Here is a 12,589-nt window from a genome sequence, read left to right as displayed (position 1 = left end):
ACCAACTCTTTCACATCCCTAAACATATTTCTTAAGAGGTACATCTTATCTTACCAATTTGGAACTTATTTTCCTAATCCTTGTTTAGTGCCAGCTTGTACTAGAGCCTAAAAAAGGTGCATATATTCCCTGATGCAACTTCCAGTAGTATAGATCGGCACCCTTTATCAATAAATGAAGGCTCTGAAAGAGTTCAACTATCAATGTATGCTCAAATGAGAGTGCTCCAGAAGTACCCCTGAAGTGGTTTGCTGCAAATATATATCCACATAACTCCAGAGGTATTGAATTATATAGGGGCATGAGCATATAAAAACTCATCTGATTTTACATAAAGACAGCAACTTTGCAGCAAGTTACTTTGGAACATCAACAGAAGTAGAACTCAGCAGATTAAACCAAAGCACATACAGTTGTGTGTTGCTTAACAGGAATACATTCTGAGAAATGCACTGTTTGGCAATTTTCTTGCTGTGTGAACATCACAGAGTCTACTCACACAAACCTAGATGGTGCTATACACCTAGAGTATATGGTACACCCTATTGCTCCCAGGCTACAAACCTGTACAGCACATTGCCATACTGAATACTGTAGGCAACTGTAACACAGTGATAATGTATATTTATGGTACACAAATACTTGTATATTTAAACATATCTAAACATAAAAAAGGTATAGTAAAAATATATTACAATCTTAAGGCACCATCATCATATATTTGGTCCATCACAGACTGAAAGGTTGCCATACAGGGCATGACTGTATATATCCACACACGCTTAAACTTTAAAGCATATTTTTTGTAATTTTTCCAAATTTGAGCAACTCCTCATACTGACTCTGACATATATAAATTACTGATTCCAACAAGTCTTTTTAAAAAGTACAAATAATATTTTAGTTGATAGGTGACAGTTATGTATGCCTTTGTTAAACTGTATGCCTTTGTTAAAATTCACAGTACTACACACATAAAAGTGCTAATTTTACTAAATGTAAATTACACATCAATAAACCTGACTTAACAAAAAGACAAGCAACAAATATATTTTATCCAGTATTTCTACTGAACTGTTTAATTAAGTCAAGATCTTCATATACCTCCAATTTTAATTATCTTGCTATATCATGTGAAGAGAAAACATAACTTTCCACCCTTCTGCTTACCAAATAGTTTGTGATTATAATTCAAATATAAATAGCAATTCCCCTCCTATGAGCTCTAAGATGTTTCATATATTATTGCATTTATCTTTATAGACTTTTTATTAGAAAAATATTCCAGGGTGACAAATATATTTTTAAAGTCCTAAGAAATTTGATGCCTTCTTATATTATTATTCTTTCCACATTCCTGTTGGTTATCTACTATTTTTTCATTTGAATATCAAAATAAAAACAGTAAAATCCAACGTTTTCCTAACATTTTCCATTCAAGATTTTTCTGACACTCATCTTTTTTGCTTTGCTTATTCATTATTTCACATTTATTTTTCTCTGATACCTTCATAGTTATCATCTAGTTTCAAAAGCATTAATTTTGTCTGGGTGTTTCCTAATTGTTCTTTCCCATTATTTTTTCATCTCTTTATAGTACTAGAAATAATCTACATATCTTTTCTTTACATCCCAATCACTTATCTTTAGGGCTGTCACTCAAATTTTCTAAATCAAGCCCCTTGCTTCTTGGCCTCTTTTCCCAATTATTTTTCTTTCTGTGAGATCTCCCTTAACTACCCTTTTCCTTTTCTCTCATCAAGTAAAGGTATTTGGTTTCTTTCATGAGTCTTGCAAACATCCCCAGTAGTTGAGCTACAAGGAAAGTTAATTCTAATTTTAGGGGATTAATTCTAATTGTAGGGGATTAATTCTAATTTTAGGACTGGTGTATAGATAGAGAAATTGGAGTAACTTAGAGATATGTCAGAGCCAAGAATAGAATTCAGACCCTCTGACTTGCAGTATAATACTATGTATCCTGACTTAGGCCACAGCTCTATTCAACATAGTATCTCACAAAGTAATGACTCCTGCTACAGATAAAGGAATGAGAAAAATGTTGGCACAAGAAAGTGAAATACCAGTTACTTTTTTCTAAATGTACTTTATTTGCATTTTTAATATTAAATAAATGATCGAATAAAATTAAAAATTAAATCTCTTCTATCTTTAATCTTATTTTTAGAGAAAATGTTTATCTGTCTAAGTATCATGTAAAGGAAAATTATGTCAAAACTCTACATCATAATATCAATTAAATAGTTCCTCAAAAGCAAGGATTTGGTGTTTGAACTGTTCTAAGTTAGAAGTTTTCATCACAAGTTTAAATGTAATTGTGCCCTTATGAAGAAAAACGGTATCTTGATATTTCCACTGAGTCACATACCAAACTCTGGTTACTAACACAATGACAATGAGTTTAACTGAGAAGAAAACTAAGTTAGATCTATTCTCCTGGCCTCCTCTAAAGACAGTGTGCATAACAAAACTAAAATAGAATAACGCATTTCAATAAAACACACCCCTTCTGAGCTTTTCAATTCCTAAGAATTCCTCTGTTAGAAAGAAAAGAAATCACATAATACTGACATTTGGATACATTTCTCTTATGTTAGGGACTGAAAAATAGAATCTGCATAGCAAACATCACTAGAAATAGGAACAGAGTTGTAGAAGCTTTACCTACCAGAATTTCATGGTTTGAATTCTGAAGACTTTTCTGCTTCAAAGATCAACAGACCCCAGATTTTATTTTAATATCAATTATATATAGTATATATTACTTGTGTTATAGATTAATATAACTTAAATATTTCCAAACTATCATCATAGTCATTTTTACTACAAATATTATCTTTACCCAAATATGTTTGATATGGTTATAGAAGAGGAATGCTTATGACGATATAACACATAATAGCAAATAAAGCCTTTTAGAAATTATTAATCTAAAAATCAAATAATTTTTATTAAAATGCCAAGAAAAGGTTAGACTTTCTAGGGAAAGTTTTGAGATTAAAATGCTTTAAGCCCATCTTACACTGGATCACAGGACAGCTGATTCTGATATATTAAAATTATAATTGTTTAACAAAGGAAAATTCATTCTTTGCCTTCATTAGATTCTTTTCAAAATTGCAAAAGTAAATCTGTCAATGAAACATTACTCAACTTACATATATACACATATATTTAACCTATATCCTTTATATTAATTTCTGTGTTTTACAAATATTTTCATTAACATTTAAAAGATAAGTTCATAATAGTGCTTGTCCATCAAACAATATTTTTTAGTATTTAGTTTTATTGACTCTTCTAGTCCTCCAGGTATCATTCTATATAGAAAACTATAGTTACATTAATAGTAACTTACTTTTCTACATGTTTAATAGTACTTTACAAGTTTAGAATTTTGTTAAGATTTTGTAGTTCCATATATAGCACCTTGAACTACCTCATTAAAACCTTATCATACAATGATTGATTTACATGACTGCCTTTAAGAGAAATTCTTAATGATAAGGCCCATGTTTTAGAAATCTTAGTCTCCTAGAGCCTAGCACTGTGCCTGAGAGTAAAGAAGTGCCACAAAAATATTTGAGTACAAAAATTATAAAAATAGCTAAATCTTTTCTTGAAAAAGCAATTCTTTTATGAACAAAAGAAATTTGCAACCTAACAGTACAGAAAATTAACTTTAAAAAAGTAAAATGTCTTACTGCTTATTGAAGAAATACGGTTGTGTTCCCAGTCTTTGAGAGAGAGCTTGACAGCACTGGTCTACATCCTCTAAGACCTAATACAGGCAATGAACCCCAAGGAAAAGTATTTCAATTAGCAAAACAATAAAAAGTATCTAAAACATAACTTGTATCACAGTTTATAACAAAAATATAAATTTAGGTTAACCTTTTATAATGTATTTTAATAAGACTATAGACCACATATATACGTAATACTTTCTATATAAGAAACAGGAAGAAATTCTCAGTGAATGTCCTTCAAAATACAAGTACATTTAAGTTACTTATAAGAATTTTGTCAAGAACAAAAGTGTCTTCCTGAATCCATATATTCAAATAGCTTTGCATATACCGAAAAATCTGCTTAATAAAGGTAACACCATTGACCCACCATGAGTAAAAGCATTTCAGTGGTTTTCCAACTAGTGGAGACAGATTTTTATTTATTCTATCCCTATTCATTTACTGAAACCCCCTTGTGGCCAATGGCACACATCAGTGAGATGGCTGGCTAGTATTAAGGGTAGCCTTGGAAAAGAAGGGCATTAATTAACTTAATGATGCTTGTGGATAAGATAAGTATTTTTAAGTTTTGCTACTTTAGTAGCAAAAATATAGACAGATAGATAGATAGATAGATAGATAGATAGATAGATAGATAGATAGAGATAGATAGAGATATATTAAGTACTGTATTTAACAGAGCTTTTTTTTTTTAAGCCCTGATGCTGCAGATCTATATTTAGTTACATAAAAGGTGCCCACAATGTATTGTTCAATTAAAAAAAAAAAAACCCTCAGGTTATACCGTAGCAGGCATAATGATCCCATTTGAGAAAATGTTACTAAGAAACATCTAGAAGAAGGCTCTCCAAATAGTTAAGGGTGGTAATTTCTAGGTGATGAGATTTCAGGCAAGTTTTATTGCTTTTTTACACATATCTGCATTGTATTGTTTGCTTTACATCAAGCATGTATGATTTTTTAGCAATAAAATTACTTCATGTTACTGAAAATAACAGCGAATGGTTTTCTTGCCAATCATATATTTTTTTAAAGGAATATCAATATAAAGAATGATTCTTTTAATGCATAAAAGTTGAGGGTTTTGTCAACTTCAACCCGAACTGACCTGGTCCAGAGTCTTCTTTCCCCATCCAATAGCTTTCATCTTACGTTTGACTTCCCACTGTTTCTGATAGGCCAAAATATGATTCAGAGGCCAAGGGTAAGGAGATCCATACCTAGCATGAGTGATCTAAAGCAAAAAGATTTTGTAAAAAAGGTGACCCTTCCTAAAAACAATGCCCGTTTTTACAAATAGAATTCTAAAATAAATATATTTTCAGATAACATAAATAGAGCAATCTGAAAAAAATCCACAGCTTGCAATCTAAAAAATTAAAATTTTAAGCCATTCCCTTTAAAAATATATAAACTTTTATGTACTTTGCAACCCGTTATATCAAACAATGACACACAGCTTCCCTAAAATGTATGTGCAAGCAAAATTAAAGTAAGTGAAAAACTATATCACTAATGGTATAAACCACAATGTTTCATTTATGAGCAGGGACTTGCGATTCTGAGCAAAAGTGTTTTCTCATTAAATTTTAATTAAGATAAATGTTACAGAACCACTCACCTCCCCTACTGTAGCTTCATCACACCACTGAAGATACAGCTAGGAACAAAATAACAGACACTAAACTTTAGAATACCAAAGAGGAAAAGGATAAAGAAAGTTATTTTTTGCCAAGGCAATTTTTTATAAGCTAATTTCATAAGTCACACATGTAGGGGTTTTGTTTTCCTTAGCAGCTATCCACAATTATTAAATGTAATGATGGTATGTTATAAAAATATTTTTTATTCACACAATACATGTCTAAATACCATTAAAGTGTTTTACAGATATTATTTAGGTAAATTTCAAAAGGCCAAAGTAAAATAATGAGTAGGCAAGAATCACTCCTTTTTATAAACAGAAAAACTAGAACTGAAAATGTCAGGTAACTTGTTCAAAGGTAATAATCAAATAATTTAGGTAGCCATCTCAACTCTAGAATTATTTGACTATTTTCCCATTTCTCAATAACTTTAACCCATAAGAAAGATTATATTTTACGAGAATGAGAGAAAAAGCTTATTTTCAAGCCATATCATCTAGTATTTTACCTCTGCAGTCAACAGCATATTGTTGACTAATTCCATGTAAGCTTTCATTTCTGCTTTTTGGACTTCATCCAGCCCATCACTAAGAGAATGGCCCTACAGGGAATTTAAAAAAATTTAAAGAGCATCATACTAAATATACGAAAACTTTCAGTTATCTTACTAACAAATAATATAACATGCAACTATACAATGAATTAAACTTCCAAAATGCCCCCTAAAAATTATTTCATATAAAAGCATAAATAATACTCTGCTATCACTATGAAATATTAGTATGTACTTATTTGTCATTATACAAATGTATCTTTCAATAGAGAAAATTACACTATCAACTACTTCGCAAAAGAAGAAAACAGAATGGTCAGCAAACCTTGTTTAAGAGATTAACCTTATTAGAAATAAAGGAAATGCCAAAAGACTGACATGTGCTGTTTATAAAGTGGTCAAAGATGAAAAAAATACTGTTAGTAAAGATATGGAGGAAAAAACCCACTTATTTTAAAATTCTAATACACTATAGTAACTAGGAGATACATAAAATGATATAACCTTTAGTTCAATCTGGCAATCTATTACAAGATTTAAAAAGTAAATAATCTATGACATCCTAATACCACTCTTAGGAATTTATCCTAAGGTACCAATACCAACCTTAGGAATTTATACAAAGCTGTACATACAAGAAAATTTAACTTAGTACTCTATAAAAACAAAAAATTGGCCATGAGCTAAATGCCCATCAATAAACTTGAGTAAATAAAATTCTAATTTATCCAATACAGGGGGAGGGTGTTGAAGAAAAAAAAAAAAATATATATATATATATATATTTTAAAAGGTATGTTGCAAAATAGTACATACTAGTATGATCTAGGTTTTTCTGTATATGCAAAAAGAAAAGTCTGGAATGATTTTTCAGAAACACCAATGGGAGTTGTTCCTTTATAACTATTAAAATCTAAACTGAATAAATGAAATGCAGAATCATTCAAATGGATAAATACATTCAACTTCAAACAAATCCTGTATCTCCCTTTTCAAAGGTCAGCCAGACACTTCAAAACCTAATAGTTTTTCATTTATGACCACAGTTCTAGTAAGCATAAGTTAGAAAATTATCTACCATTTTGTAAAGATCAAACCATCTCTTTTGACTAGATATTAAAATTACATACCTTTAATAAATTTGACATTAATAAAGAAAAAAAGCTACCTCTTTTGCCATTATATCATGAAGAAATACTAACTTACACTTCAGAAGTATTTTCTAGTAGTTTGCATTGGCATTTTATAAAACTAGGTTGAAATCAATGTAAATGTTAAGACACATTAAAGAATGATGAATGACTTAGTAACTGTGATCAAATACATTTAATATCTTTTTATTACCTTGGCTTTAACAAATTGGACTATTGGACCAAGTTCTGATACTACTTGATTTCCCACATGAATAAAAGGTACTTTACCTGTTGAGAGAAAAAAAAGTATTTATAAAAATACTTCCAGTATGTTAAAGTTTGTGATAATTAAAAAAAATTAACACAAAACTCAGGTATTTATAAATAGGGATTTCATAAAACTGTAACTTTTGAAAATTTTTGTCAGATGTGTATATTAAATTCTGTAAGTTTTTAAACTGATTACTAACCAACTTTAGAAAAAAAGAACAGGTAAATTCATTTCTAGAGTTCTCACTTAGATATAATAACACATCACATAACATTCTCTTTTCAGAGCCAACACAAACATATCACCACATAGCAGCAAACACTAATTATCCAAATTACATGAACCAAGCCAGGATATAGGTACATGACCACTGATATATTTCAAAGAAATTTAAGCTTCCTTTTCAGAGTACAGTGAATCAATCTATATGGTAAACTACATTAAAAAAAAAACTTTTTACATCTTTTAAGCCGTTGAGATCAACATTTTAAGCAAGTAATTGTATATCAATAAATCTCTTTGACTCAAAATACCAAGAATTAAAAGAATTAACAATCTTTGAAGGCATGCTAGTTGGTAAGTTGTAATACAGAGTATGTTCCCAACATGTGGGAAAAAATAATAGTATGTTTATAAAAACTAGCTTCTATAGATAAATGTCACATTAAAAAAGAAATATTTCACTTTAACAAATACTAATACTTGATGGAATTATTAGAGATGAGGAAACAAAATAATCTCCAAATAGCAAGAAGGGTCTACTCCAAATGCTAAAGAACGAAACCTGCTGTCAGACCTAGTTCAAATAGAGTTCACACTAACAGCAGGCTTCTTCCTGTTCCTTTTCAATAGATTCACTCCTCTCTGGCTCAGTCAGCCTGGGGGTAATGGATGAAGTACAGAGGCCTAACAAAAGCTTCAACTGCATCCATAGGACAACATGCATTACAAAGAGAAGGCAGGCCTTTTGGAACAAAACAACTCAATAGATGTATTGAGAAGATACTTCCCTGTTGCCAATTCTGCATTCCTTCCTTCTACTGCTTTATAAATCTTGCAAAAAAAAAAAAATTTATCTGGTTAAGCATTAGGCCATATTGTTTCCTTAACTCGGGATAAAATCTTTGTAACTATTATACTACCAGAATTATTACAGGTCCCCTGAGATCAAATGATCTGAGAATGAAAACTATTTAGTACCTAGACTAAAGAGTATTTGGGGGTATAATATTTTTAGAGCAAAGCATATTCCTTGTTTTTAATGACTAGTTTCAGGTTCTTGGAAAAAAGGGTTTGTATTTTATTTCTTTTCTTAAAAATACACTGAGCATTGTCAATTCTGAAACAAAAAGAAGTGTGGATAGTCAAGTGAGTATTCATCTTATATATCTCTAAATATAAAGAGATATATAAAAACAAAGGCAACAAATTAGAAGTGAATAATGTTTTCTGTCACTAGCCTGCTTAATGAAAATGGAGCCAGTGTTATATCCTTATTATTGTAGGTATCAGGCAAAAACACAGTAAGACAGTTATTTTCTGGTGCCAATCAAAGGTCATATAAGAAAACTGAGGGCTTTGTTTACCGTCTTAGACAGAATAATCACTTTAAAAATTTTTATTCTAAAGAAAGCAAGAATATGTTGCCAAACAAGTAGGCAGATTCAAAGAATGCAAGAAATAGGACCTTGGATGTCATCTAATCCGACTACCTTATATTACAGATGAAGTCACTGAGGCTCAAAGAAGTGAAATTTCTCAAGGAAATAGTTAATATGTGACAAAGTCACAGAAGGATTAGTTAAAGATTTCCTAACTCTTTAGGAAATAAGAGTTTAAGTCAACTGGCCTTCTGACTATTCCATGCTCTCTGCTTTAAAAATCTACCGCAAGATCAAAGAAGCAAATACAATAAAAAACATTTCCCTGTCACCTCAAATCATTAAAGAGAATACCAATCTGAGATATTATAAAATTTAAATATCTTAGTAGAAAGTGCCATTTTCATCTACCTACAGGAGACTCCTATGAAAGAATGTATATTTTTGTATGTCTCTAGAATATTTGTTTGTTTTCGCAGTCTAATAAAAAGAAAATAGGTATCTACCTACATGACACTAAGTATAGTAATTTTAGGAAACAGGTGGATAAACTATATTGATTTCTCACTTGCCAAAGATCTGAACTTTTGTATTAGATTACTAACCTTTTTACATAAATATACAAACTCTTTTTGTATGACTACATACAGGAAAAGGATGGACAGAACACAATATAACTTATTTCACCAGAATTCTGTAGTTCCTAAAATCTATGTATAAAACGAACACAAAAATGAGTCAATGAATGCCCTCCAAGAATCTAAAATATGCTTACATTTACAAGCCTAGAAATTATTTTATGGACATGTTTTCTAAATGTAAATTCATAAACCTCTAAAACCAAGTATTTATATAAAAGAATATACAGTATGTACAGAAGGGGTGTCTTCATACCTTTTAACAATTTCTACCACGCTTAAAAACTTAAGGTGGAAAAAAAAAAAGTTTAACACAAATCACTCCTAAATTATCATATCAAAATGAAAAATGTCTCCCTAAAAAGCAATGTTACACACTTATACCAATCAGTTATACTTAATAATTTATTCAAAAAGGAGTAATTCTACTTATTATTGCTCCAACAAAACCATAATTACAATAATCATCCATGATAATTATATATAACATTTATTTATCAGCTTTGTAGCACATTTTTATATTAAAAATTCTTTGATTTAAGACAGTAATTTAATCTACTAACATAAAGATAATACTGATTTTAAAAAGTAGGAAGGCTAAAGCATCTCAAAACCTGTTAAAATTAAGCATTGGAAAAAATAATTAGAAATCAAAAACATTCAGTGATGACTTCAAGATCTAATGACAAATTAATTTTTCTACAATCTCTCTTCTTCCACCTGTATTATGGGAGAATATAATTTAGAAAGACGTGTTGAATAATAAATGGATTCATTATTACTAAAATTTGTTTTCTCAACAGGAAAGTCTTATGTACATTAAGACTAGGGAAACCTGAGATCATGTATTTCCTTAACATTTACTATTTAAAACAATTCCCTTACTATTAAAACCATTTCCACACAACAGTAACCATCTCTGATCACGCTGAAATGAATAGATATGCCAACCCCAAGACTGTCAAATTTGCAATTGTTACTTTCTAAAACCATGGATTCTTCAAAGGGTAAACAAAAAAATCAGGCATTTTAACATGTAGATACAAACTGGACTATCACTATAATTTTATCACTCCATAATATTAACAGAGAAGAAAAAAAAACACACACTTACCAGATGGAGACATATATTCTGCATTTGCCCTACAAACTACTTTGATAGGCAAGTTACACATTTGCAAAAAGGCCTGTAAATCAAGATACATACAATAAGCCCAGTAAAAGCACATACATATTTGAACAGAAATTTGTATGCATTTCTTTTCTAAACTGAATAGTTTCATACTACAAAACTCTAATAGAAAACAATGAACCAATTTAAACTGAAGGATTTGTTTTCCAAACAAAAATAAAATGTCATTTAACTACTTAAAAATCAGTATGATTTAGACATCAGTAAATACATGAAACTTAAAGTATGTATGTATACCTAAGGAATAAAATGTAAATTATCCACATTTATGTTACTGTATTAGTCTATGTAAACCAGCAACACTATATATATTGCTTTAATTTTCTTAAGTAGATGACTAAAGTCCAAATTTTATAAGCTATTAATTGCTTCATTCCATTACTTTCTATAGGATCATCATCTTCCTCATTTTAGAGGAAAACTCAAAATACTATCTCTGCTGCCTCAAAGTTCTCTCCAGTAATACTCTATATTCCAACATGTAGCTTCTGTGCTCACTAGTTCACCTTTTAAAGACTTAAATTGTTTATCTTTGTTCATAGTTACAAAAATGTTATAAGCAATTTAAATGTCTAATAATAAGGGTATGGGGTAAATCATTATAGTAAATCCAAACTATGGCATGCTATACACAATCAATTTTAAAACTCTTGCTTTAGAAAAAATTTTACATCAAGAAAAAATGTACACATTATAATATTACGTAAAAAAATGCAAAACTCTATTACTAGATCACACTAATTCATTTTTAAATGTTTTTAAGACACCAGTGAACTCTGCCAAACCCACTGTTTTTTACAATACTCAAAGTCCACTCCCCTTGTTCTCTCTTCTATGACTTCTTGGCTTCTTTTTCTCTACTCACAAAATTTACTATGTTATTTCTGTAAAATCATTGTTATTCAACTGGGAGGTCATAAGTTACAATGGTTCTAATTACCACATACAAATTGCAAGACAAACCTTTTATCTATTTTGAAATTGTAAGTACTATAAATAGCTGTCAAAAGTAAGATAAGATAAATTAATAAATTAACAAGGATATTATTTATCATTTTACTCAACAGAGATTTCTCATAGGTTTATTATAATTCCTTCCTCAACTCTACATTAGAAATAAGTGTTAAGACTCTTAAGTGTTAAGGGTACAAAACAGTGATTAATATCTTGTACAAAGAACTCCATTTACCCAAAAGTATGTCAATTCTCTTGTTTTCTCAAAACTCCAGTCCTTTAGAGATGCCTGCCTCCAAAAATAAATCCCACATGAGTCTGATTCCCCCACTAATTGCATCCTCTGATTCTTACATTGCTCTGTAACTTATGTATGCATGTCTGATCTCCCCAAGTAAATGGAATCTCTTAGAAAACCAAGGGGGAGATTTTTAATTTTTTTTTTGCAATTCTGTTCTCCTCCCCCCAATCTCCCTCATTTTCCCACAATTAACCTTTCACAGTGCACTACTTATAATAAGCAATACTGTTTACTGATTGAGCCATTCAAAGCTCCCAAGAGCTTATCATGGCAGAGGCTGTTATCCCTGCCACATATGTTCTCCCTTTTCCCTACAGTGGTAGAAACTGTATCTGCACACAAGACTGCCTAAAATAAAAACTTATTTTCCGGGTTCCCTTACTACTAGGTATGGCCAACTGGACTAAAAGTTCTGGACAACTGCTGGGAAGTTTCTTTAAAAGGAGAAAGTATCTCCTCTTTTTCCTCCCTGTTGACTAGAATGTAAAAAGAATGGCTATAGCTATAGCAGCCTAAAAGAACCATGA

The 12,589-nt window shown here is 30.4% G+C and overlaps 1 protein-coding gene across 5 annotated transcripts in view; it reads right to left on the bottom strand.

Moving 5' to 3' along the window:
- MTX2 (metaxin 2) overlaps positions 1-12,589 on the bottom strand; it is a 69,885-nt gene that overhangs the window by 3,678 nt on the left and 53,618 nt on the right. For 3 of the 5 annotated variants that reach the window (XM_055289821.2, XM_055289822.2, XM_055289824.2), the window contains exons 4-9: positions 10,730-10,802; positions 7,317-7,393; positions 5,928-6,020; positions 5,395-5,433; positions 4,882-5,007; positions 3,726-3,802 (exon numbers count right to left, since the gene is read on the bottom strand). In XM_055289821.2, the coding sequence (XP_055145796.1) occupies positions 3,726-3,802; positions 4,882-5,007; positions 5,395-5,433; positions 5,928-6,020; positions 7,317-7,393; positions 10,730-10,802 (485 nt within the window). The remainder of the gene's footprint in view (positions 1-3,725; positions 3,803-4,881; positions 5,008-5,394; positions 5,434-5,927; positions 6,021-7,316; positions 7,394-10,729; positions 10,803-12,589) is intronic. The other 2 variants (XM_055289823.2, XM_063644800.1) reach the window with 1 other exon arrangement.

Source organism: Symphalangus syndactylus, chromosome 8, assembly GCF_028878055.3.
Source record: "Symphalangus syndactylus isolate Jambi chromosome 8, NHGRI_mSymSyn1-v2.1_pri, whole genome shotgun sequence".
In the NCBI taxonomy this organism is placed as follows: Eukaryota; Metazoa; Chordata; class Mammalia; order Primates; family Hylobatidae; genus Symphalangus; species Symphalangus syndactylus.
The sequence above is the reverse complement of the archived record's forward strand: the minus strand, read 5'-3'. Positions and strand labels throughout refer to the sequence as shown.